Source organism: Phasianus colchicus, chromosome 1 (assembly GCF_987193195.1).
Source record: "Phasianus colchicus chromosome 1, bPhaCol1.hap1.1, whole genome shotgun sequence".
In the NCBI taxonomy this organism is placed as follows: domain Eukaryota; kingdom Metazoa; phylum Chordata; class Aves; order Galliformes; family Phasianidae; genus Phasianus; species Phasianus colchicus.
This window is the reverse complement of record NC_143436.1, coordinates 169,006,318-169,034,313: the sequence shown is the minus strand read 5'-3', so window position 1 is coordinate 169,034,313 and position 27,996 is coordinate 169,006,318. Positions and strand designations below refer to the sequence as shown.

The 27,996-nt window shown below is 45.6% G+C and overlaps 1 protein-coding gene across 1 annotated transcript; it reads left to right on the top strand.

The window, feature by feature from the left end:
* ERICH6B (glutamate rich 6B) lies at positions 1-27,961 on the top strand. Its single transcript, XM_031615780.2, has 12 exons — positions 1-726; positions 6,511-6,909; positions 14,413-14,544; positions 19,588-19,709; positions 20,891-20,992; positions 21,084-21,235; positions 21,400-21,464; positions 22,041-22,186; positions 24,108-24,196; positions 24,759-24,911; positions 26,069-26,297; positions 27,052-27,961. Exons 2-12 carry the CDS (start codon positions 6,570-6,572, stop codon positions 27,172-27,174), a joined length of 1,653 nt encoding a protein of 550 aa, XP_031471640.2. The 5' UTR covers positions 1-726; positions 6,511-6,569; the 3' UTR covers positions 27,175-27,961.
* The last annotated feature ends 35 nt before the right edge of the window (positions 27,962-27,996 follow it).

Below are 27,996 nucleotides of genomic sequence, written 5' to 3'. Positions count from 1 at the left end.
GGGAAAAGACATATAAAAGACATAAGCCCTACCAAGCCAGAGAGCCTTTTGGAGGATGGCAGGATGGGATGCCATGCAGTCACTCAATGCCTCAACACCAGCAGGGATGAGGATGATATTGAACTGGGGACAGTGGGGACAGCTCATGGCAGAGAGAACTCAGGGTACAATGTATATCAACAGGCTCTGAGAGGAAAAAAAAACAAAACAGTGAGAAAGTCCTTGGATGGAGACCTTCTACCATGACTTCAACTGATGGATCCAAGGGTAGCATGTCTGGGCTGTCCACATGGAGAAACACACAGCAAGACTGCAGATCAGCATAATGCTTTCAGAAAACTTCTGCAGTCCAACCTCCATGATGTGGTCTCACATGTCTTCCACCAAGGCAAGACCCTGCACTGGTGCCAGGATCCCTCAGCCTTGTGGAAACACCTGGGACAGACTGCAAGCTGATGGGAACCACCCTCTCCTTGCCTGCTGAGATGCGATGGGTGGCAAAGGAGTGGTGACTAACAAGGAGAGGGCACTGTTGCTAAGGTCCCAGGAACCATGATGGAATGGGGGGACAATGGGACAAGAGGAAGGAGTCCACAAATTCTTGCGCCAGCAGTGGCCAGGAGGGTGTCCTGGTCATCTCACCACCACCAGGTCTCTGCCTACCCGTGTTGGCCTGGGGTAGCGTGGTCCCCTTTCCTGCTCTCCTGGATACTCCTGCCCAGAAAGGTAAAGCTGTCCTCCACATTTTTACTGGGAGGAATCTTCATGGGTTGGCCAGACATGACTGTCAGATGTTGCTTTACAATTTCCTCCATGTTTCCTTGTAGATTCCTTTTTTTTTGCTCTTCTCCGATTTTCCCTTTTGCCTAGGTGATGAAAACAAAATCCCTGCAGACAAGTGGGTGATGGGAGAGGGGGAGATATGCAAGTGGGTGATGAGAGAGGGGGAGATATGCAGAGATATCCCATCACCCTCACCCTTCCCAGAGCCAGAGCTGAAATGTAGGATTAATTATGTACTACAACATACCTCAAAAGCAAACAAGCAAACAAAAAAGTAATCAACTCTCTTCTTCCCAAATGTGGCCGTGGTGAGAGCTGAAGCCAGGTGACACCCTAGGGCTGGCAGACTCATTTCACCTCACCTCCTGGCAGTTCACAGGCTGCCTAGTGCAGTGGGTAGTTTTTAGGGCATGGATTAATTATGCACTGTTTGGCACCTGTAAGAAATGTCACTGTGATCTCTCCTAAAACATTTGGCTTCTGCTGAGGGCAGGGCAAGAGGCAGCACTGCTCAGAGTGAAACAGGAGGGGCTCTGATACCACCTAAAGCTCTAAAACCACCACCAGCAGAAGACCTTGTGGATGAGAAGATCAGGTCCTGCACAAAACATTTCTACCTGCAACATACTGCAGTGCTAGAAATCAAAGCTGCAGATAGCAATAAACTCAGCTCCACATTACCTGGAGCCCGTCACTGCAAATCTCCCACAGTACTGCTGGACAAATCCTCTCTCTTGCAGAGCAGCTTTATTTGCAGAGCAGCTTTATTGAGGGATTTCTGCACAGTCAGTCAGCCTCACTTCATCTGGCTCCTTGTGTCCCTTGTGACACAGACCTCAGAATAATACTAATGACCACGATTTACAGTGTGAGCTGTTACGTTTTACTGTGTTGTATAATTGCTATCCTGCTGAAGAAGGAGGCTCGCTGAGGAATATTCATGAACTGTGTTGTGTGTCCCGTCCCAAGGATGTACAGGGTGCCATAGGTACAAGGGCTGCTCTACCAGAGCCCACTCAAGATTTTTCTGTGTGAGTTACAGCAACTGATTGCTCTCCAAATGTCTTCAACAGTGCAAGATGGTGTAAGTTTAAGAGATGGTTTTCTGTGCAAGAGAAACAGCTGTAATGCAGAACTTGTCTGGACACAACTGCAGTGGTAAAAATGCATGAAGCATTCTGTCCTTTTTTAATGGGCTTGTTCCATAATTAAAGCCTATGAGTTCTTTAACACACATATATATTTTTAAACGTGTCTATATATCATACAAGGAAAGCAGAAAGATTCCCTGGTAAGATTTCTTCTACAAACACAAACACCATGAAATAGTAAAAGAAGGCAAAGGCTGACCAAGCTCATATTTACCCAGTATTCTCTCCAGACCCATAGCAGAGTAGAAATCCCCCCATCATGTCTGTGTATGAAAGCTTCTCTAACCTTGTGTACACAGCAGTCCTTTTGGGATATGCGCTGGAAGTTTACAATTGGAATCAATTTAGTTGACATTTCTCGGTACGGAGTGAAGTTTAATCCTCATGTGATGTCATTCAATTCTGTATCTTCTGCTGCTGACCAGGGAGCTACAGCAATACAAATAATGCAGTTTCCTCTTGGATGATCATTCATAGCATCGTTGAATGGTGTGGGTGGAAGGGACCTTTAAGATCATCTAGTTCCAATGCCCTGCTATAGGCAGGGACACCTCCCTCTACACCAGGTTGCTCAAAGCCCCATCCAGGCTGGCCTTGTATGCTTCCAGGGAGGGGGTACTGATCTTGTAGGGAAGGCATCATCTCTAACCATGTGTTTGCAGAGCCTGGCCAGGGGTGCTGGGTCACATCAACAAAATCAGTTGACAGTGTTTTCCTGGTCCTTGTACCCAATGCAAGGAAAACTTCAATTCAAGGACCATGGTCACAGGGCTGTGGTTGAGGTGTGGCACAAAAGCAAGAACAAATAAAATTTGAGGGCAGCTGTGCCAGCAAAGCAATTAAACTTTTATTAACAGGAACAAAATTATCCCTTTCCCTTTGTCTTCTGATGAATTGGAGGAAATTGCTTCCCAAGCCCATAGCCTTCCAACTACTTCAGCTGTGTTTTGTTTTTCCAAGATTCAAATATTCTGACTAGCATATTATTATGAGAACAGAAGAGCTATAGAGAAAGTGAAGCTTCACAGAGGAAATTAGCCAATAAATGTGGCTTTAAATTCACTTGCTTTTTATGGAGAGCTCTGACGTCATGGACAGATAGGGCTTTGGAAGAGATGTGTAACTGTGCTGCAGATGTGTTTGTGAACATTTAGTGGACAATCTCCTGTGGCACTGTAATGGGCAGCTTACGGTAATCTATTAGATTTTAAGCATGTAATTCTGGTCTGACTGATTTTACTATTTAATATTGGTCCCACGAACTCTGAGCTAACAGAAGCAAGATCCCTCTTCTTTGTGTGATAGTATTTAGTGAGACTGGGAAAACATTTATTTGCATTTTGCAAAAAAGACGGAGCTTTGTAAAGAAAGCACGTATCAGGTCAAGTGAAAAATTTGATGGTTTAATATCAAAATCCTAGAATAGCTCATGATGCATAGAGAGAGGCCAAGTTCCAAAGCAGAGATCTTTAAATTTGGCACTTTCAAAGCGGCATGTCATCCCTCTAATTTGCCATGGGCTTTTTGTTTCGAACATTTCGTTTGATGAAAGCAAGCACGCACGATCACAAAAAAACAACCCTCTTTAGAATTCAGTAAAATGGCTCATTTGATCCTCTTCAGTTTCCTGGAAAAGTTCAACATGAACATTCAAGTGCTGCATTTCTTCCGATGATGGTGAAACTGCTGAGCTGTTAGTTGTGCAGCTTTGATGAGCCAAGTTCAAGGAGAGGGTCTTCTGGAAACTACTGAATGATACTACTCATCAGGAACATCCCCATGAGAGTGAGAGCTCTGCCTGCTAGTTACAATATGAGCACAGAGACCAAGAGGATCTGCCCCGAAGGCTTTACATCCCTAGATATAAGATTATCAAAGAATTAGCTGTATAGCTTTAGGTAGAGCAACACAGGGTGAACAAGCCCATTTGAAGGAAGCAACTCCCTACCACTGGAAGAGGAGTTGTTTTGGGGTTTGGATATTTGGAAAAATTTCTTCTCAGAAAGAGCAGTGATGCATAGAAATGGTCATAAAATGCAGAAATGACAGACCTTTCCAGGAAAGCTAGTTCTCTAGGGAGTTAAAAATCAATATAATTGGACAGTATGATAATGAGATATCTTCTGTTCCAACAATGAAGGATGTAGTGTTTGGCTGCCTCTGATAAACCTAGGCGCTTTAAAATCTAGATGTAGACACCTAGCTCAGTTCAAACAGTACTAAAAGAAGAATCTTTGGATCTTCCTGGGTCTTTGATACTGCTTTTCAGATATCCTGAATCAGAAGAAAATTTCCAGACAACTGATGAAAACTGTCCTGAGAGAGGGATGAGGAAAATTAGATATAGAGCTGAGTGTGAACCATCAGACTGTTAGGGAAGATAGCTTTTGTCTGATCAGCTTAGTGATTTCTTCCAATGAGATATATAAGCTCAACTGATAAATTGAAAAGTATACAGACCCTATATAAGTGCCTCTCTGTAGCACTTGACTTGATTCTGTTAAGCTCTTTTATAAAGAAATTAAAATAGGTCAGCCTTGTGGATTGACATCTACTAACCATCAAGTTTCAGTCTTTAGTATGCAAAGATCATGTCACAACAGCAATACCATAAAATCACAGAACGTTTTGAGTTGGTAGAGACCCTCAAAGACCATCTAGTCCAACCCCATGCCATGAACAAGGACATCTTTCATTTAATCAGATTGCTCAGAGCCCTGTCCAACCCAACTTTGATGCAGCATCCACACCTTTTCTGTGCAACCTATTCCAGCGCCTCAGCATCTTTACTGTGAAAAACTTCTTCACAAACCAGAGCTGATTGACCCCACCTGGTCACAGCACCATTTTGCTAGGCATTTCTCTAGTCTCTTCTTAGAAGTTTCCAATAATGCAGACTCAAAAGCCTTCCCAGACAAGTAGCCCTCCATGTGGTGCTGTTCTTTGAAAGACAAATGCAGAAGACCAGAGTCAGTGATCTTTACCAGGTGCCCATGCAGTATCCCTCCAGGGCTTCCAAGGCCCTGGCACCAGAGAGGGCCAAGCAAGAGGCGAGAAGCAGGCCCAATTGAATCATAGAATCATGGAATGGCCTGGGTTGAAAAGGACCACAATGATCATCTAGTTTCAACCCCCCTGCTATGTGCAGGGTCACCAACCAGCAGACCAGGCTGCCCAGAGCCACATCCAGCCTGGCCTTGAATGCCTCCAGGGATGGGGCATCCACAACTTCCTTGGGCAACATGTTCCAGTGTGTCACCACCCTCAGACTGAAAAACTGCCTCTTAACATCTAACCTAAACCTCCCCTGTCTCAGTTTAAAACCATTCCCCCTTGTCCTTTCACTATCCACCCTCATAAACAGTCATTCCCCCTTGTCCTGTCACTATCCACCCTCATAAACAGTCATTCCCCCTTTTTTTTAATACACTCCCTTCAAATACTGGGAGGTCTCCAAATATTGAATGGTCCCCTCTGTGTGTGCTGCCAGAGACCGCTCTCCCCAAGTGAACAGAGAGGGCTGCATAGTCTGGAGATAATCCAGACAAGTGGCCCAAAGCTGACATCCAGTTGTGGACCTGTCTCTGTAAAACAGATATAAACAGCTGTTTTGGTCTGCAGTCATTCATAGCAGAGGGCCACCACTCCCAATGGGAACTGGAAGGGAGGGTTGGGCTAGGGATAGGAGGGGAGGTTGCAAAACATGAGTGCTGCCATGCTAACCTTATTATTCCCTCCTTTCTCTTTTGACATTAAACAGGCCAAGTGGATGAAAGGAAGATGCAGACACAATTAACCAGATATTGCAAACAGCAGGGCGAGTCACTTTTTATAACTAGTTTATGTCTCAGACACACAACTGTACAGAATAATGCAATAACAAAAATCGTGCAGTTATTTACCCTGGGTTCATTCACTGCGAGTCCTCTGAGAGCTGCTTTTGTTTGTCTTCATTTAATTGGCGTAGTCAGATGGTCACCAGCAAGACCAATTAAACAGATTCAATAGATTCTACTGTATATTTTTGTTGTGTTTTTCTTTTTATTCACCAATGCGTAGCATAAAATGTCTAAAATAATTTGTCTGAGAGCTGGTAATGAATATAAAATGTGCTCTGTTCCAGCCTGCATACGGTGAGTTTCAGCCATACAGCACTTTACAGCCAAAGCAAACTGGGTTAATAATGAAATCACTGATGCAGTCTTCAGTGCAGCCTTAGTGGGGACGAGGGTGCCATTGTATGTTACGACACGAGGTATCTGGTTACCTCTCTGAGCACAGGCAGGCATTCTGAGGTCTGTTTTGGCTTTTTTAGATGTCTTAAGCTTTGGCATTTAAGAGGTAGGTGGAATCTGTATAACAAAATCCCACCAACGGGACTTTGTCCTGTCTTTAATATCAAGTATTTGTTTAAGTGCTTTGTTGAATCGGAGCCTAGTAGATCCTCTCTAAAAGAAAGTGATTTTCAATCTAATAAGGTTATCTTAGTGTGAACATTTTAACTACATCAATCAATACGCCCGTCAGGAGCAAATGACTAATGGGATTTCTCTCTTCTTTCTTTCTTTGTTACCAGAATGATGAATTGACTTTGCCTGTTGCTGAAGAGCCTCATCTCCTTAATGCATTGCAGATATGTCTAATGGACGCAAGCTGTCAGGGTCTGGCAGTAACCAGTCCCCACCAAAAATATTTTCCCCTGAGACTGTTCCATCAGATTCCAGCTCTGCTCTCACAGAGGAAAATGTGAATAAGCTGGAAAAGGAGTATGCAACTTCTAAGGAAGCCTTCAATAAGAAGAGAATACGAGATTATATCAAGCAGAGTAATATTGCTCTCTCCAGCAATGAGGAAACTGGGGAAACCAGCACAGAAGGAGCCCCCTCATCCTTTCCAGCAAAACAGAGGGAAAACAACAAAGAAGTCTGCCAGAACACCTATGCAGTTATTTCAAGGAAAGATGAGCTATTAACAGGTAACATTAACAGCAATCTGCGGGAGGGAAGACGGCTATCCTTGATCTTCCTTTAGTTTCTGTTTGCATATGGAAAACATGAGTGCTATGCATGGGTACTCGGGATGGTGCTGGGTCTTAGAATTGTAAAATCATTAAGATTGGAAAAGGTCACTAAGATAACCTAGTTCAACCATCAGCCCAACCCTACCATGCCCACTCACCATGTCCCTCAGTACCACATCTATGGTGCTTGAACACTTCCAGGGATGGTGACCCCACCTGGGCAGCCTGTGCCAATCCTCACCATTTTGGGATAGACATGTGCCTGCCCAGCCAGTGAGGGCTACTGTGGTATGACCACTGGGCTGGTTTGTTTTGGGCAATGGTTGCGAGCTGTGAGGGCAAGGCAAGGAGCACCAACACACAGACTGGAGCCCCAGCCTTGGGAGCTTGTCACAAACAGAAGGTGCTGTTCTACATGCAGCTCAAAAACCCATCCATCCGTCTTGTGAAACAAGGTGTTCAAAGTCAACTGCCATGAACCAACTTGCCTGAAGCAACCAGATTTTTTCTGCTGCATGCATATGCCAGCGAATGTGTATTATCCAACTGTCTCTTCTTACATATCTCAAGCTATGTTTAAACGTTCTTTTTTCCCATATACCCTGACTTTAGTAATATTTTACAGCTCACTAAGTAAACTAACCAGTGTTTGGAGGCTGATAAGAGAGACAGAAAAGTAGTTAACTCATGGAAAGAGAAAAAAAAAAAGATACAAGGAAATATCTAAGGCTGTGTGCAGGTCATAGTCACAACTGTCTCAAGGGAGAGGGTGAGGAAGGGACCCATGACAGGTAACCTGGGTACTCCACTGGGTAAACACCATGCATCATTCATGGGAAACAGCAACCACTGCCTTACTTAGGGCAAGCTTGACTTTCTGCAACAGAGACTTACAACTTGCAACTTGCCCTTCTCTTGAGAAAGCTTCATAGAAGAAAGATTATCCTTTCTCCTTATTTCTTCATTGAGCATGCTACAACCATGCAGTAGACCTGCTGGCGGGTCTGGCATGTCTAGAATTGCATAGCTGGCATGAAAGAGTCAGCATAACTCGTGATATAAAGGGTTATTGATTTCCTAGAGAATCTGCACATCATTTCTTCTCAGGAGCTGGCCAAAAGAAGTGTTTTCACTTTTGCTTATTTTTTTTTCCAATGCAAATTTGCCTGCGCCCAAGAATGAGAACAACTGACTGTTTGCACATGAAAGGTTTATTTCTTTTGAAGGCCTTTCCAATGGAAATCAAATGTTTTTAGCAGGTGTACACATAAACAGCATACCTGAGGAGCAGCCTGCCCCTGAAAGAGGCACAGGGTTGAAGCAGCAGCCACAAGTGGCACAAGTGAGAGTGGATGAACGTGGAAACCTCTCACACAGCTGCCCCAGGGTACTGCTGGTTCGATTGCCACCACATTTAAACTCATCACTTAAAATTCAGATGAAATACGAGGTTTCTTTCATATGGTAGAGGGTAGAGTATTTACATATGTGTAGATTTACCAAGGAAAATCAAATGGAATTGGAAATGCTTCAGTGGGGACCTAGTCTGAACAGTCAATACATCTTCAGGTATTTGCACAATGCAGTGGCTCATGGGGCTCTGCTGGTCTTTCTAAATCCTTTTTCATTGTTTTTTGTCTTTCACAAGAGTGGCTCATCTAATCTGAGTGACATACCTTCATTTTGATGCTTTTTCTGATTCCCTGTTCCAGTCATGTCTTTCTCCACATCCCTTATTCCTCTCCACTGCACTGTACCAATACATCTTGCTGTCCTTAAGCATCTGGGTCGATATCCTTTCCCCTGACCTCCACATGCACACAGGTCCTTTCCTTTCCCACCACCTTCTGCAAATGCCTGCCCCAGTTCTCTCCCTCCAGCTTCCCTGATTTTTTGGAAATATCACCACTTGGCATTTTGGCACTACATCTAGTTGCTTGCAAGATGAAACCAGCAGGGAAGGCAAAGTGAATTAGCTTGTAACTCTTGTCTCTTCCTCTACAAAGTCTGCCCTCCATTGCCAGCCACATTTTAAGGCTCAATTTTTGGGAGCTTTTTCTTGGCTTGCCTGCAATTTATTATACCATTAAAAGCAATGGGGAAAAAATGTTCCTCGTTAAGGTGGGGAGGTTTTATCTGAAATACAAAATAATGAAATGGCCAGAAATCTCAAGGCAAAAAAGAGAAAGAAAGAAAAAGAAAGAAAGAAAAGCCCTGCTGCTCAATACAAAAAGAATATTTCTTCTTAAAATAAACCTTTTTCTCTCCTCTCCAGCACAGGCGATAAACTCTCCATCAGCTCATCCCACTGGCTCTAAGCCAAAGGAATCCAAGTAAGGACAATAATTGGTAGCATTTTTCTGCATCACGCAGCTGGGTGAGGCTGTATTTATGCCGTACGTGGGCTGGCAGCAGGAACAGAAAACAGGGGAAATTTATGGGGTGCCTGCATTGCCCATAGCCTGACAGCCGCTGCTTTGCATCTCCTCTTAATAAACTGTGACATCCATGCCAGGGGTTGTTGTTAGGCACCTCAGTGTTTGGGGGTATTCAGAGGGACGCTGATGGCCTCTGTAGAATTTTTGTTAGTATTATCAGTGAACTAAACATCATCACTATTGATGTTGGGTTTGTCCTCTGTCCTCACATTGTTAGGGTTGTTGTTCTTTTCCTAACTGACATTACAACATGTGTTGGTAGCAAAGAAAAGTGAGTATAGAAATGTAGAGTCATAGGATCAGTAAGGTTGGAAAAGACCACTGTGATCACCAAGCCCAACCATCAGCCCATCCCCACCATGCCTAATAACCATGTCCCTCAGTGCCACATCTACAATGTTCTTGAACACCTCCAGGGATGGTGTCTCCACCACCTCCCTGGGCAGCCTGTGCCAGTGTATCACCACCCTTTCTGAGAATAAGTGTTTGCTAATATCCAACTGGAACTTCCCCAGCTGCAACTTAAGACCATCACATCTCATCCTAAATATATAAAATAAATATAATGATCTGAGGGAAGACGGGTTGCATTGCTGCGTAAGCACACAATAAGGCTTTGTCCTTGTAGAATTATAAGTTCACTGTTGCAATATGAAGAGGAATTAGTCCAGGTGTTTCCAAGGTGGCCTTTGGCCCCATACACGAAAAGACAAAGTGATGACATTTCAGGGAGGAGAGAAATGGAGGCACCTGAATATTGCTGTCCCCAAAATCCCCTGAGGTTTTCACCCACAGGCACTGTGCCTAAAAGCCTTTAAAATTCATAGGTCACTAATGAGCAAGCAGTGGTGTGTAACAGCATCCTTGAATTACTAATGCAGACAAACAAAAAAAAAACTTCTTTCCTCCTTCCCTGAATCAGATCATGTGTTTTTTTCAACCACAGTTTTTTCTTTCTTTATATTTTTTCTCGTGCTTTTTTCCATTTTCTGAGGCCACAGGCATCTCTGAATTGGTAGATCAGGGGCAATCACAACATTCTCCCTGCACTGCACAGACACCTTGATTGCTGTGCATCATAGGCTCAGAATGATTTCATGCCCTGACAAGCAGCTTTAGGAAAAAAAAGACAGAGTAGGAGGGTTTCTGGAAAGCACTGTTTGTGCTGGACATGCAGTGATGAGGGAGAAGTACTGCTTCACAGCCCCAGCTGGCTCCAACAGCCTCAGTGCCATGTTGCATGATGAACTGTGCCAGCCTGATGCCAGATGTAGAACCATGTAGGATGAGATGGAACAGAGCAAGAATTTCAGGATTAGTGTTACCTGCCCAAAATGGTGTTACCAAGGGTCGCTGCTGGGAAACCTCACCTAAACCCCAGATCACCCTTCCCCTGCCATCATCCCACCTGGTGTCACCTCTTTGCAATGGCAGTGGCAGGAGGCATGACGTGGAAGATGAGATGACCCAGAGTTGAGCTACTCATCCTCCACAGCCGACAGGGAGGATGGTGAATTCGTTTGATGCAGACCTTCTACTCAGAATTGTGGATTTGCTTTGGAAAGTGGCTTTCTTGCATGCTTTTTGGGGTTTTTTTTTTGGTTGTTGTTTTTTTTAAAGTTATTCATAAGTGGGTTTTGTTCAGGGGCATTCTGATTCAGTTGAAGCACTTTGACAATGATAAATGCCTCTCATTACCGATATCCTAAGTTCTGTTCCCTTTCTGTCATTAAGGCACAAAAAGCCTCGTGGCATTTTTCCTCAGATCCAGCTTTGTTTGGTTCTGTTCATTACTAGGGGTTTCACGTATCAGTGAGAGCTCAGGGTGAAGCAGGGCCACGCTCAGCACAGCAGCTGATGGGCACCAGCAGGAGCAAGCACTCTGAGCCTGCACAGCCCTTTCCACTCTGCTGAGGCACAGAGAAAAGCTGTGAGCCAAGGAAATCCCCACAAGAGGACAGTACCAGTGCTAAGGTCTGAGCCTGTCAGGTTTGTCCTCTGTATTCACCACCAGTTATGGTGCTTAGGAGCTGAGAGACGCCACCACCTGCTGATGCAGGAAGATGCCCAGGGTGCTCAGCTTCATAGAATCACAGAAACATTTGAGTTAAAAGGGACCCTTAAACGCCATCTAATCAAACTTCCTCACAATGAACAGGAATGCCTATGGCTAGATCAAGCTGCTCAGAGCACCATCCAGCCTGACCTTCTCCAGCCCACACTTTGTCCACATGGCTTGGCTCAGCTGACAGACATGTTCCTCACCCAGCATGGGGGAATATTCTAGTTTTCTTTGTCTTCACAGGCCTCCTTGGGCTGATGAACCCTTTCATTGCACCAAGAGAGGGACTGAGGTGAGCTTCACTTGAAACTGGAGTAAAGCTGAATGGTGGCTGCCACTGTGGGCTGCCAGAATCAGTTCCTCTCCTCCCTGCCTCCTGCAGCCAGAGGTTGTCCCCATCCTGACTGCCACCAGCCAGATGGCCTCTGCAGCCACCCAAGGCCAGCATCTCCATTTTGTCTCATGAAACACCTGTATGTCAGCTATCCAGACACTCAAGGATCTTCAAGAGCTGAGGTCCAGGGGCACACCAGACCCCTGAATGTTTTAGGGGCTCCTGGTCTACGTTCAGGTCTGTGAGAGGAGCGTTGTCCTGTCACCAGGCTGTCTAAGCCACAAGGGCTTTCTAAATGCTTAGCCTGCAAAACAAAAGGCATTCACTTCTTGGCTACAGCCTTCTGCCAAGAGATAGGCAGGTTGTGCTTCAATGCAGATGTCTCGGGGAAAAAATGTGCAGTGCATTAGAGAGCTGTGACTCATAGAATAATGATCCTCGTTTCTCATAGTTTATTAATAATTTAAACCCAATCTCAGTGTTATTGATCTATCATTGAATCGGAGATTTATTTCAGATCTGTAGTCACAGAAGCAGTAAATTTAATCCCCCTTCCCCTCCCACCCTTCCACCCACTAAACTCACTTTATAACTAAAACATGATGTTTAGGCTGTTTCAGTAATAGGAGAGGAGAAGAATAGCTCTGAGGCTGTTTGTGGCAGGAGCAGCCCATGGAAGATGCGTAGGTTCTGGTTTTAAACCTTTTTCAGACTGAACTTCTGCCTGCACGCGGTGTCAGAGATGCTGAAGGACCACAGACGGCAGCAAGTGCTGCTTGCTGGCAAGTGCATCCCAATTTAATCTTGCTTAAACTGGTGAAAACCTGAAGCAGCTGCCACAGTGTCCCAGGAGTACCATGACCATAAAATCAATTTAAGTGCATGGAGAATCAAGCCTGGAAAACCATCGTATGGAGACTCCTACAGCAGTGCTCACTTGGCTCTAACATGTGTCTTGTGCATTCATTCTAACGAGCAGCAAGACCTGTCCTTTTAAAGGAAGCCAGGAATAGAAAACAGCATGTTCTATGGGTATTAAGTGCCCAGAACGGTGATTTCTGTAGGCAAATGAAATTCATTTTTATTAGACCAATTGTAGTACACAGGTGGGGTGGAAAATGTGGTGTTGGCTGCAACAGCTCTTTCTCAGGTCCAAAAGGAAGCAGGAAATATATCCAAATGCTCATCTGTCCCTTTCCATCTGTATTAATGGATGCGATTAAAAATATCTCCATCCTCTGCCTGCACAACTCACTGCTGTCCTTGGGCCCTGCAACCACAGCAAGTAGGGCTCTTGGTCACGGTGAGGGTTCCTGTGGCAATGGAAATGTGGAAATCCCACAGGACAGAGGTGATGTGAGCTGTAATGTAGTGTGGGGCAGTTCTGGGTGTTGTGGGGCTGCTGGGAGAAGAGGGAAAGCAGGAACAACCTGCTTGGCACTAGAATCCCTCCTGTCCTGATGGGCACCAGCAGACAGATCTCCCACAGAGCCCTGGCTTCCCTGCATTAAACCTTTCACTTTTGCAAGGCCCCAGAGACTCATTTTGCCAGATTTCACCCAAAAGTAGTATTTACTAAAAATGGTGGCTTCCTGCAATTACAAAGCAGTGACCCGCTTCTTCCTGCTCCTTACTGAACCAGGCAAGTGGTTGAGTGCACAGATACCAGTCACTGATGCAAGCTTCAAGGAATCCATACACAGTGGGAGTGGATTTGGTGTCTCTCTGAATGTATAACTCTTCCTTCCATGGTGCAGGTGTGCATCAGGCACTTAGCAGGGTGTTTTCTGTACCGAGCAATTGCTCAGTAGAAAGATAAGCATTACTTCAGGGCACAGTTCACTCAAAATGCGAGATTTAATTTATTCAAATCTCATTACACCCAACAAGGTGAGGAAAGGAGGAAGTTAGGAGCAAGTTTTTCACTCTGAGGGTGGTGATGCACTGGATCAGGTTGCCCAAGGAGGTTGTGGATGCCCCATCCCTGGAGGCATTCAAGGCCAGGCTGGATGTGGCTCTGGGCAGCCTGGTCTGGTGGTTGGTGACCCTGCACACCGCAGGGGGGTTGAAACTAAATGATCATTGTGGTCCTTTTCAACCCAGGCTATTCCATGATTCAGTGATTCTGTAAAAGGTGATATCCATATGTTTCATAAATGACCAACTAGTTGTGTCTCTGTCCCATTCCTCCTTTGGTTGCATCCTCTCAGGGCCGACAAGGGTCACTTTGCTTTCATAAAATCACAGAATTATTAAGGTTGGAAAAGACCACTAGGATCAGCTAGTCCAACTGTTCCCCACCATGCCAACTGACCCATGTTCCTCAGTGCCACATCTGAACATTTCTTGAACACCTCCAGGGATGGTGACTCCACCACTTCCCTGAGCAGCCTGTCCCAGTGCCTCATTGCTCTTCTTGAGAATAAATTTTCCCTAACCCCCAGACTTTGACACTTCCCTCCTAAGTGGCGTCTTCAGCAAAAGAAACTGCAGACCATGCTCATGGCCATGGAGACAGCATGGTGCAGAGGGGGGCAATGACAGCTAGGTAGTGATATTTATATTCTTCCTTATGGAGGTCACAACAATGCCGTGCCTTCAGGAATTTCTGCTCTTCCCTCCAGATGTGGTGATGCTCTCTGGGGACACACAGTTTTTCTCTGAAGCAGAAGTGAGTGAGAGGTCAACTGAAAGCAAGGAAGAGGCAAGAACAGAGGAGGAAGAGGAAAACAGCCAGACAGAGCAGTGTGAGCAAGGTACAGTGTGATCTTTTGCTTAATTACAGCAGTCATGAGATCAGCCTGTTTGAGATTCCCACCTGCCACTGTTGATGACCTTTTGAAAATCCCAGCTAAGTGAAAAACCATTTTGCTCATAAAGTGACCAATCCATTTGAAGACGTCTTTTTGCCATCATGGGTCACTTTGCTTTGACACTTTCCTGCCAAGCAGAGTATTCAGTCTTATTCCTTGTTGCTCATTGAATGTTTGGTGGTAAAGTGTAACAGGAAAGGTAATCCTTCTTTTCTTCTTCTATCTGGGCACGTGCAGCCCTCAGGTGCTGTGAAGGAAGGACCTGGGACAGTCACGCCCTTCCTTTCTGTTTGGATAAAAGCACTTGCACTGGGGAGGAAAGGAGAAAGAGCAGCAAGAGGAGAATCTTGCTTTTTTAGTATTTAGTTTTTATTTTGAGGTCTTTTTTTTCTGTCTATTCTTTCCTTTTCACAACTGTCCCACTGGCTTTGATGTACATTTCTGCAGTCACTTGGTAAAGCATGACTGCCTGAAGCACAGATGTGCTCTCTTGTGAGGTCTAATCCAGAATCCAGGGGCAAGCAAACCACAGGGCACAAAGGCAGAGCTGCTGCCTGGGCTCTCCTCTTTCCCCAACCTGAACTCTCCATCTCCTATCAGTGGGGTGCAGCAGCTTGAAATCTGGAGGAGGATGCCTGGAAGACTTCTCCCACCCCCCAGCTCATCCCTCCATCACTACTTTTGCTTGTCAGGCATTTATATAAATAGGATTAACATCCGCAGTTACACTTAGCTAGGTTGCAAATTACGCAGGCTATCAAGGCTTGTGCTTCAGGGCACACAGTGATTACCATCGGAGGGGCAAAAATGAGTTTTTCCAATAACAGAATATTGCATGATTGACTGGGGACATTACAGGGCAGAGAGGATTAGCCTTTACCATCAGTATCAGTTATGTGTCATTACTGCATCAAAGCACCAGGCGTAGCTGAGCCACTTCCATCCAGGCAGAGCTGCAGGTGGCTGGGTCCTGAGGGGTGGAGTTGGTTGTTAAACCCACAGCTCATTTCTATGCTTGCTGTGAAATGTGCCTCCAGCAAAACTGCACCCCCTGCTTCTGCTGCCCACCTCCTGCACCACATGCTATGCACCCCTGGCTCATGAGAGGAGCCCATCCTCCCTCCATTGTCTTCCCATGGCTGGATTTAGCCCTCCCTGCTGCTGCTACAGGATCCAGCCATCCTACACCCCCAGCACACTGCCCTCTTTCCCATACCCCAAGTTGATCATAGAATCATAGAACAGAATTATAGAATCATTATGGTTGGAAAAGACCACTAATAGCACCATCTAGTCCAACCATTACCCCATCCCCACCATGCCCACTAACCATGTCCCTCAGTGCCACATCTACACAGTATTTGAAAACTCTATCCTATGCCTTCATGTTTCAGAAGACCAAACCATACATGGGCTCTTGGGGCTCCCCATCACCACTCTGTGGCTTTGCAGTCACAGATAAGTCCATGTCCTACATAAGCCTGGAGCATCTGTTGGTGTTTCCCAGCTCTGATGGGACTAAAAGGTATCATCAGAGGAGCTGCTGGAACAGGAAGCTGGGGAGTATTGCAGTGTTGGAACACCTGACAACTTGTGTTCCATCTGCTTGCAGAAAATTAGACCATTCAAGCTGGCTTCTGCAGAGGTGACGTGGGGTCAGATGTTGCTATAGGCAAAAGGCAACAAGACTGGCCATGGGGGATGCCTCTCAGGATGATCTGTGCCCAAGGAGTGAACACTTGCAATGGAAAAGTCCACTGACCTTACAGCTCTTCTAAGGGTTGTGGGAGGGACAATGACCCACCTTAACTCTCTGCTATGCATGAACAATTTTGCCCACTCTTGACTTTCAGACCATCGCATTTCCTTTGTCTTGGCAGAAAATGATTGTCTCATTTGAATGGAAGAGCTAGAATTGACAGAAAATCCAAAATAAGAAACATAATTAGCAGTGAAACTTTTAATTCTCCATTTCTAAGTGTATTAGTGCTTATTTATTGAACCAGCTTGACATTTAGACAGTTCCTTTTAATGCTAATAGCGTTGATTACCAGGTTGAATCCCACTGCTTTGAGGAAGTTGCTGCTCAGTATTCCAAGCTGCCAAGTTCCCCCTGCACAGAAACACTTGCTTTTCTTCACAAGAAATATGTATTATTCAGCACAACAACATTAAAATAAGGCAATCAAGGGAGTTAGGAACCTGAGCCAGTAAGGGCAGGCCAGACACAAGGTGTGGGGCTGCAGGGTGCCCAGCTTTTATTTATTCATTTTATTTTTATAACAATACATCAATAATTAATATTTGTAACTTGAAAATATATAATGCATGATGCACATATACAAATCAATCAATAAATATTATTTAGGTTTTAGCCTTTCCATGGCTAAGTAAGCTCTCTAGTGTCATTGGGATGGGGCCAGCCCATCGAGAAGAAGTGAGTGATAAGAGGTGGCCATAACAAGGGAGGAAGAGGAGGAGAAGGAAGACGTGGGAGAGGGAGAGGAAAAGGGAGAGGGAGAAGAAGAGGGAGAGGGAGAAGGAGAAGGAGAGGGAGAGGGAGAGGGAGAGGGAGAGGGAGAGGGAGAGGGAGAGGGAGAGGGAGAGGGAGAGGGAGAGGGAGAGGGAGAGGGAGAGGGAGAGGAAGAGGGAGAGGGAGAGGAAGAGGAAGAGGAAGAGGAAAGAGGAAAGAGGAAAGAGGGGGTTTCTCCTCTCACCCACTTGCAGATTGCACTCCTCATTCTGGACTCTGCCTTCATCTTTGTACAGAGTCCAACACAGCAGGGACTCCTGCCTATTGGAAATCTAGACATCAAGAAATACTATTTGTTTTTTCCCCATAACATTTGCAATCAGTCTGTTTTTTCAGTGTGTGTAATGGAGCTCTTTGTGCTACCTCTCTTGAAGATCAGTTGAACAGACAGGTGTCTGATTGCTCTCCCGTTTCAATGTATATCATCACTGCTCCTTCAGAGCTGCTGCAAAATTGCACAGGTGTCAATATGAATAGAGTTCGGCCTTACATTTGTTTTAGATTAATCTCTATAGGTGAAAATGGTAGATATTCAGAAAATGAGCCTCATCTCCACATTACTGAGCGTGCAATGTCAACACGAGGATGTTTGGTTGATACAGCTGGCTCCAGAAGTAGGGCAGGCTGCTAAATGCTGAGAGTGACAAGCCAGCCTGCCTTGACAAGTTTTGCCAATGGCTAACTGAGTGCGAGGAGATTACCATAGTCTGGGAAGCAGAGATACTGGAGCTCAGTAATTTCCCCCAGGGCATGATTACCTTGTAATAGCTACCATCCCTCATTCTCATTTCCAGCTAGAGACAAAGCACAACGTGAGGCTCAGGGCTTGCATGGGTCAGGTGAGAAAGAGTTAAGGCATGAGTTCTAAGGCAACCTTACAAAAGTGCAGAGGGACAGAAGAGTAGAGGAGGTTCTGTCATTGAGGTGCTGAGACCTACTGTGAATCATAGAATCATCAATGTTGGAAAATATCTCTAAGGTCATTTAGTTCAACCATCAGCCCATCCCCACCATGCCCACTGACCATAGCTCTTGTTGGATTCCTCTCCCACCTACCAGTTTACAACCTACTGAACCAATGGAAACATTAAACCCCACCTCATGTTGAGGAGCACTGCAATGGAAAAATCTCTTGTTTATTTTGAACATACCACTTGACAGTTTTGTTTGGTGATCCTTCTTCTGTAGAGCTCTGAATGATGTAAACTGCTGTTTTCCAGTCACACCACTCTTCCCAGTACAAAACTTGGTCATATTTTATCTTCAGTCGTTTTTCTTCCAAGATAAAATGTCTTAATCTATTCAGTCATTCCCTGAATGGAGGCCCTTTTATGCCTTTGATCATCTTCAATTGCCTTTCTCTGTAGCTTTTCTATTTCTTCTATATCATATTTGAGATTGGTGAATCAGGGCTGCACAATAGTATTCAGGAGATGGGAGCCCATGGATTTATACAGTAGCATAATGACTTCCTCTGTTTTTCTCTCTACCCCTAATAATTCCTAGCTTTCTGTTTGCTTTTTTTTGATTGCTACTGAGCACTGAGCTGACATTTGCATAGAGCTATCTATTATAACCTGAAGATTTCATTCCCAAGTGGAAATAGCCACCTTGGAGCCCATTATTTTATATGTAAAGCTAGGATTGTCTTTTCCCATGCGCATCACTTTACATTTATCTACATCAGATTTCATCTGTGATTTTTATTACTCTCTTATTCAGTGCCACAAGGATCTTTCTGTGACTCTTCACAGCCATCTCGTTGCCTCAAACACCCTGAATATCACCAGCAACATTCTTCTCTCTCTACTCACTTCTATTTTGAAATTAGTTTTGAATGGTTTGAAAAGATGGGGCAGTGTTTATGTGAGCAGAGCAAGCTCCTTTCAGAGATGGGAAGTGTCGGGTCCCAAGGAGGGGGAAGCAATGCAGTTCTCCCAAGCTCTTTAGATGTCATGAGGGATCACATGGTGTTTCTGGGCACAGATGGTGGTGTGGCTAACTGGCACATCACCCTCTCCTTGCATGAATAGATGTAGGAGTGATGCTATTTGCTGTGATGTGTGTTTGCCCTCCTCCAGACCATATGAGGCCATCAGGAGACCTGGTGGTGGCCCTTTTTCCTGTTGAAGCCAGGCTCTGGCACAAATAGGAATACAAACAACTTTGGGCCTGGAGAGAGGAGACAGAATCGTGGAATCATCAAACAGCTTGAGTTGGAAAAGACACTAAAGCCCTCTCAGCTCCAACCCCAATGCCATGGGCAGTGCCACCTCAGGCTGCCCAGGACCCATCCAACCTGGCCTTGAGCACCTCCTGGGATGGGGCACCCACAGCTTCTCTGAGCAAGGGAAGCAATGGTTAGCAAAGCCTTCCTTTGAGAAAACTGCTTCACAGAAATCTGTGAGCTGCTAATGAATGCCAGTTAAACAGCAATTCTCCCTTGCAAAAAGCTGTGTGTGAGCCTGCTGAGCCTACTTACAGAAGTCCAAGGCCGGAGTCAGAGGAAGAGTCATCGTCCAGCCCAGAAGAGCAGGAAGATAACGGGATGGCAGCTGCACAGTGCACAGCCCAGGTGAGACCCAGCAGTGGATCACTGCAAAGAACCATGAGTTTCTATGACATGCACTTTTTGGCAGTTTGGTGGGCTTTTTTCTCAGGAGCAGAGCCCATCTGGGAAAGGTGCCAGGGTCCTCTACATTAACAATGAGAGGCACTTCTTTCTCTTCAGGGCAACCTGGTTGAGGGCAAGAGGATGGAGCGATGCCACTGTTGTTTGTAGGTAAATGAGTCAGGCTGAGCATCACTCAAAAGGGCAAAGGCTCCCTGCCTTATGAGGTTCAGGCTTGACCATCCAAACAACCAGGTCTTGTTCTCAAGAAGAGAAATGTCAGTGACTGGGACACAAAGTGTCTTTTGGGCTGTGCTAAGACACACATTCGTGCAAAAAGAGATGGGTGCCTTACATTGGTGCTGATGCCAGCACAGTGGGTGCTGTTGGCCAGCCCACCCAGTTACTGGATCACAGTGTGCTGAGAGATGAAGAGTAGACACCCAGAATGCAATCTGGACTGAGATGTGCTTAGGTGATATCTCTGCTTGGAGTAGAAGGCATTGAGGCAACTACTGTAAATACAACAGAAAGGCCTCTAAAGCTACTCTTAAGTCACTTTCAAGAAACTACCACTATAGAGAAAAGCTGAACACAAATATTTCCATCATAAAAGCTTTGCAAACACATTTTTTTTTCTTTTCTAAACGCAAACATCCTCTTTTCCCTTGAAGTTCCCCTAAAAAACCTGAGCACGTCTTGTTTCTTTAATGTATTCTCTCAAGGTTTTTCTTAAACAGGAGACAGGACTTGCTTTTTAAAACTCATTTGAGCTTTATTTTGCTCTTTCCCCCACCCCCCTTCCCCCCCACATTCTCAGTGCTTCACAGGACGTTAGAAGAAGGTCAAATCAAGATGTTCCAATTTCCATATAAAAATCAATTGGCATTTTCCATTGAAGTCTTAAGAAGGAAGAGTAAGCATGAGAACTACACCTCTTTGAAAGCATAGATAATAAAATACAGACTGAGTTTCCTAAGTATATGTATCTACATATCTATAAATGTATGGCAAAAAGAAGGGCTGGCATTAGTTGAAATGCAGTGGGTTTGGTTGCTTTTATGGAAACGGCCTAGATTTGAGCCCATTTCTTATTTTTTTTTTAAACTAATGACGTTGATACTTAATTTCTTATGTCTTCCAAGGAAACTACTGTAACTGAAGAGCCTGCAAGGTGTACCTTCTGTGGTGCTCCTGAAAAACCAATCCCAACAGCAGCAGATCTAAAGGAAAAACGACAAGAAAATGTGAGTCTACTCATACAGTGTTGGGATGCTGCAATGTAAGCAGGTTCTGCCCAGGATCCACATCACCCTTGACGTGTGCTTCACCCCACAGCTCTTTTGCTGCAGGAGCTATAAGAAGGTATTCAACACTGCCATCCAAGACCTGATGGGTGAAAATGAAGCGAATGAGATGTACTCTGCTTCCCATGCTGATGATTTACAAGCCAAGTTGCGAAGTGACATCAAGGAGAAGGTGTTGCAACGGTAAGGAACCCAGAGAGACCCCAGACACTGGTGGGAGGAGGGAGGCCCATCAGCACCTCCTTTTGCTCTCTTTCAAGGGATTTCACTGGTGGAAACCTGCTTGTGGCATCACACCACCGCCAACAATTTGATCTTACTGTCAACCTCTCCTCTTTTGATCTCAGGTTAGGTGAGGGAGGCTTCAAGAACTACAGGGAAATCTTTCGGCAGTACTTGAAAATTGCTTGCCGTGAGTATCTTGAATTGCTGTGGTTGCTGGGCTCGATTTGGAACCAGAAGTACATCGTAAATTTAGGGCACTCAGAAAAGCAGAGACTGCAGCCTTCTATGTACTAAAAGGTGCCAAAATCCTAACTAGGAGTGGCCAGGGGCATTCATAGTTCATCAAAACACAGGTCTGCGTAATTCCCTGCCCATGAGACCTGTCATCTACATGCTGTATGTCCTCTGGTTGAAAGGAATAGGAGATAGCACAGAAGAAATTTGCCTGTTCACATTTAGTCCATGCTTTGCTATAAGCCATTCTCAGCTGGACATAAAATGATATTTTTTCCTTGCTCAGTCATGTAATCAAGGATTACATTTCTTAGGAAAATTGCCCTACGTTGTCATAGAGCCTATCCCCTCCTATACAGGCTAGATCTTCCTGCTTGTTTCTTCTCAAACAAAGCTGAACACACAAAAACTCCTCAATCCCTCCCTCCATTCCCTCTCCATTCCAAATAACTGGAGACAGAAGGCTTGGAGAAACAGAGCTACTTCATGTTGTTCTCAACACCAACCTCCTAAACGTTTATTTTTTCAGAGAACAGAGTCTCTTTCAGACTCTCAAAAGCCAGCAACTACACCATCAGACCAAAGGCTGACCCTTTCACGAAGCACCAACCAACACTGGCACCTCCAGAAGACCTACTTGAGATGGATGAGGATTTTGTTGCAGAGCACCTAAAGGTGGGTGTGGAGTAGGAGCTCTTCATATCGCTTTTCAAGGTGGCGATTTAGATATCATGAGATATGGAGAAGATCCTAATTCAGCAAAATCATAGACTAACCCAAATCTATAAGGATCAAGTCCAACCCTTGGCTCCAACCAGAACCATTCCAAAATCAGAGCATATGTCCAAGAGCATTGTCCAAACACTTCTTGAACCATGGCAATCTCAGAGCTATCACCACTTCCCTGGGCAGGCTGTTTCGTGCCCACTGCCTTCTGGTGCAGAACCTCACCCTAATCCCCACCCACCCCTCCCCTGACACAGCTCCCTCAGGCCCTGTGTTCACCAGTGAGTGCACTACACTGATGGGACCTACATGCTTGTGGCTGTTGGAAGATGGACCTAATCAGATGTTTGTGGATGGGGTACAAAGCTGAGTCAGGCATCCCCAGGATTTTACTGAGATGATGCCCATGTGTAAATGTTTTACTTACCGGGCATACTGTGCAGCTTGAGGCCTGAATGTCACTATCTGCACCTCAGCTGAATCCCTGAATGCCCTGCTTTACTTAGCTCCATACTATCCATCCCTCTTACTCTCTAAACCAGGCTGCTCTTCCCAAACTGCCAGGTGGGGATGGATCTGAGCTACTCAGCTAGGAATGCTCCTGGACCCAGGTCAGACCAACAATTTGATAGCAAAGGCAAAAGGTTTACATGGTCCAGCAAATATTTAGTCCATCAATAAGGGCATCACTGCTGTGTCCAGCAAGCAGAGGGGCAGGATGCTCACGTGGAGGCTGTCTCTGGAAAGTCAGACCAATGTGACCAAAAGAAAGATGATTAAGGATCAGGGAGCTGGTTTTTGGGAAAGTGGCAAAAGCACATTTCAGGGGCTCTGTCCCCATCCCCAGCTCAGCCCCCCTTCTCTCCTCTGCTTCTCCTCTCCTCTCCAAACCAAAGTGCTTTTGCAGTTTCTGCAGGCATATCAGAAAACCACCTGTGATTTATCACACAATCAGTGATTTTGTTGGCTTTTTTATTTTCAACATAGAAGTGCATTATATTGCTCTCTCCTCCTGAAATATAGGGGCAGCAAATCCTCCTGCCTAGGACTGCCTGTCTTTTTAGCCTCATAAAAAGCCTGAAAAATGAAAGCAGGCGCAAGATTGCCAGTTTGTTGCTTTTCTGTTCCCCTCCATCCCTTACAACCAAGCAGTAATCCTTAGCTGGTTTGCAGTGCCAAAGCATGCACCTTCGGGTTATTAATGAGTGCTGCAGCTGAAATGAGTTCCTTCTTGGGTACCAAATGGGAACTGCTGTGGAACAGTCCCTCAAATCCCAATGAGAGACAAGATCTGAGCAAGGCTCCTTTCTGCACCTGGCAATCAGCTGCTGCTTTGAATGATGATGTTAAAAGGGAGCAGCAAATTCACTTGCCTCCCCTTCTTGACCAAAACAAGCAGCTCTCTGTTTTTCCAGGCTCCTTATTCCTATTAGAAAACACCAAACCCAGCTCCCTGGCAATGCTTGGAGCTAAGCCCTCAGCAAAGAGATGTTTTTATTTCACTTGTCAGGATGCTGCTGGGTAAATTATTCGTGTGTCTAATGGAAAGAGGGCTCCTGGCAAATTATATCATCAGAGAGCAGCTAATGACATGAAATGAAAAAGAGCTGAGCTTTGCACATGAAATGCAAAAACACAGGACTGAAGGATGGGTTTCTCTTAGTAATTTTAAGGGGGGTTAATTAAAAAGTAAGCAAACAAACAAATGAAAACTAGATGGAAAGCACAGTGTGTGATGGTCTGGGGTTGGCATGGGCACAGGGAGAGGAAGGCATGGTGCAGAGCATCCATGGTGCAGAGCGTCCTGCTCACCCCTCCAATGCTCGCCTGCACCCACCTGTATCTCATCACTCTGGTTTTGCTCCTGCAGCTCTGCCGCTCTCCCAGCCCAGTGAGGAGATGCTATCCTGATGGACAGACGTTTTATCTCCTTTTCCCAGATGGAAGTGGTCAGGTTTAGTATCCAGTTCATATAGATGAGCCAACCTGGGCATGTCATACCTCCAAGTGGACCGCTGTGGCTCTCCTCCCTTGGAGGAGCTTGCCTCTGTGTTTTCATAGAACCATGGAATCATCAAGGTTGGATCCTTAATCCAACCAGCAGCCCACCCCCACCATGCCCACTAATAACCACATCCCTCAGTGCCACATCTGCATGGCTCTTGAACACCTCCAGGGACAGTGACTCCACCACGTCCCCGGGCAGCCTGTGCCAGTGCTTCACCATTCTTTCTGAGAATAGATTTTTGCTAATATGCAACCTGAACCTCTCTTGGCACAACTGAAGGCCACCTCATTTTGGGCTGCACAACTCATTTGGCTACACAATTTGTGTGGGTCAATGTCACTTCTCTATGGAAATAAAGTCTACAGAGCCAGTAGCCCTCAGGTTGGCTGCTTGAAGGGTGGGTGATAGAGGCATGAGTTATTTCTCCCCCTCCAGAGCCCCACAGTGTTTTTCACATAAACCAAGCTTTCTGTGGGTTTCTGATGGGCTTGTCTTTCCTTAACCACATCTCAGCTACCCGTCAGGCAACATAGCCATCCTGATTGCATTCACTGAGGAAGCACAGTTCACCTATGTCATCCTGGAGGACAACAGGCACCCAGAGATTCGGGCAGCCTTCGGGAGCTGTGGCCACGGGGTCAGCTTCCACCCCAATGGACGCCCTGGGTAGGTGCAAGCCTGCTAAGCCACAGTGCATTGTGAATGCACTGTGCATGCATCAGGAATGAGCATGCATCTTTTTCCCTGGCTTCTCATGGAACACTGGGTGGCCATGCTGGAAAATCACAGTTATTATTTGCATGCAAGGGGACATTGCAATACCTGAAGACATTGAGCTTGATATCAATGTTGCTTTTGGTTTGTTTTTCATTTCCAGTGAGTGCTCTTCACTGTAAAGACTGACTTAGATGACTGATTTCTTGCAGGCTCATTGATTATATGAGGTGACCAATGGCTTTCAGTGGAGTTGCTGGTGTCTGAGCCATCACATTCTAGTTTTTGGCAGCCCCACCCCCAGTTTCCAAAGTTTCCCTCTAGAAAGCTGGGAACTGCAGGAATCAGTAAATCCCGGCTCAATTTCACGAGTCCTCCCTGCATTGAGACTAATGAATGGCTGTATTAAATGTCTAACCAGCTATTACAAATCATTCTGAATAGCTTCTGTAATAACACGTCCATTAGAGTACTGCAGCCCCGCCGCTTGCCTGCAGACACATCGGCCTCTCATCCATCACACAGCAAGCCAGGCTTCACAGCTCCGTGCTGATCCCAAAGCATCACCCACCCCTTGGCCAAGCCACATCCCCCCAGGGGCACACATGGCCTCACATGCTACATCTGGGGGGCTCCAGCTCCCAGGGCTGTCACAAGAGGAGTAGTATTGATTTGGGTCTGGATGCTGTAAATATGGGCTGCTTTCCCCACACGCAGCACGTTTCTCTCCCCTTTGTTCTTCAGCAGGGCTGTCTCCCATGCCTTGCCACACATCCAAACATTGCACAGCCACGTGCAGGACACTTGCTTTTAGTATAAATGTTGCTAGAGCAATAGGAACGAGAGTGCCCAGTAACTCTCAGAAAATGTACAATGGGAAGATGGGCAGCCCATGCTTCACCCCAATATTTTCCTCGCCTTTCAAGAGCTTGCTGGTCACCCTGGGGCAGGACAGTTTCTGTAGTGGGCTTATTCTGCAGGACAGCTATTATGAGAACCCCATCACCCAATCATTGACTCTCGCAATGAGTTTTGTCCAAGTGCAGAAGAAGATGGCATATGGGAGGGGGAAGCTGTTGTCTCTGAATTCACCCAGTCTGTCCCCCCAGGACCATCCTGAGCCCTTGCACTGGGATCTGCTTTGACCAAGCAGGGGAGAGGCAGAAGCACTGGAACTGGCACGACCTCAGCCACCACGTCCACAGCCCTCCCTTCCAGCCTATCACCATGAAACTGAACAGCCACCTCACCCTTAAAATTGTGACACAGGATAAAATTCACCTATGGTTTGTGAGCCACAACAACTGCATCCACTTTAACTTGGGGGCCCGGCTCAAGGTGAGTGCTTGATGTGCTGGATGTGCTCAGCCAAGCCCTGTCCTCTGGCTGCTGGGAGAGCAGCAGCAGTGCAGAGCAGCCCACCTGAGATACACCACATCCTGCCAGGGTGCTGCCCGGGGCTGGCCACAGATTTCAGGTGGAAAAGTCATCATTTCATTCCAAAGCAAATTTCCTGCCCCTGTGAATCTTAATGAAATTCCACTTCGGGGAAGCATTTAGATAAGATTGAAATGCTGCCACTGAAGGGCGAGAACAGCACATCTCACAAATTCATTTTGAAATGCTATTTCTTTTCAAAACATTTATATTAAATGTCAATACAAACACAATGCTCCTGATTTTATCTTAACAGCATTTCACTTAACATGAAACAAGCATCCGGGGACAGGAACAGAAATCCTTTGATATTCATTGCCACTCAGGTTTCCTACCTCTGACCCTTCTCTGGGGGTTGAAATGCTGCATTACCAGGGCTCTCAGTGCCAATGACAGTCCCAGCCTGCAGCTGTGCATCCCCATCTCCCAGTCCCCAGCTCCCCGTGGAGTTTAGCCCCTCGATCCCCTGGGCATACACTGGAAAGAGAACCATCTCCCAAGGGAAATCATAGGGTTAGCATGCTCCAAGGGTGTGTGGAGGGCAAGGGCAGCCCAGGACAAGGGTGAGCGTGAAAGCTGAGTTACAAAGGATGCTCTTCCTTACAGCCTCCTTTCAGTATTAATGTTCTTCTCTTTACATGGGCTCTCTTTGCAGTTGAAAGACCCAGAGACAAGTCACCTACTGAAAGGATTAGAAAACGAAGAGGAGCGCTTCATTCAATCCAAAAAGATTCAGCTCAGGAACCTGCTCTCCAAAATAGAGTCAGTTTTGCAATAGTTTTGGCAATCTCAGCCTCAGCGATATCACTCCTTGTGTTTCATCATCATCTGTCTGCATGAAAGACTGAAATGAAGGCATGAAGATCTGCAGCAAACAGTTATCGTCAGCATTTCAGATCAACTCTTCCTTCATCAAGGTGATAACAGCCAGTCACTTTGCAGTGACAATAAAGCTCCTTTTCCAAACTCACAATGCTTATCTTCCTGTACATCCAGTCCTTGTAACACCAAGTCGATCTCATTTGAAAACTTTGTCAACACCAAACAGGAATAGTGTGAGGAAAGGAATATTGGTTTTGCTTGGGAAATACCCAGCATGGTATAGGCACAAAAGAGCGAATGCCTGGCCAGCTGTTCTGGCATTCACTGCACATCCCAGAAGACACAATCCAAAGGGCCAAACCTCTTTAGGAGGCTTCAAGCATTCAGGCAGCAAAGGTCACGTATCCGCCTGCACCAGTCAGACAGAAGATGGATTCCACAAGCAAGCAGCACTTTTTCCTTAGATGGGTTCATTCAAATGACACTGTCAAAACCAGAGAGTAGAGGGATGCTTCACACTGACATTTCAGGGAACAAACCACAAACCTCTGAATGACATGTTTCTGCAATATCAAGGGCCAGAAAAACACCATGCGGTAGATACGTCAGTGAGCAACCAGGTAGCAAGAAGAGCTACCAAATAAAATAATACTTGTGCTTCCTGTCACCACCTCCAAGTTTACTCTTAGTACAGGTCATCTAGTTAAATGTGTTCCTGTTACAGTTGTGGTTTCTTCCCCCTAATAAAACTGCAAACAAAGAGACCATTCAGTCACAC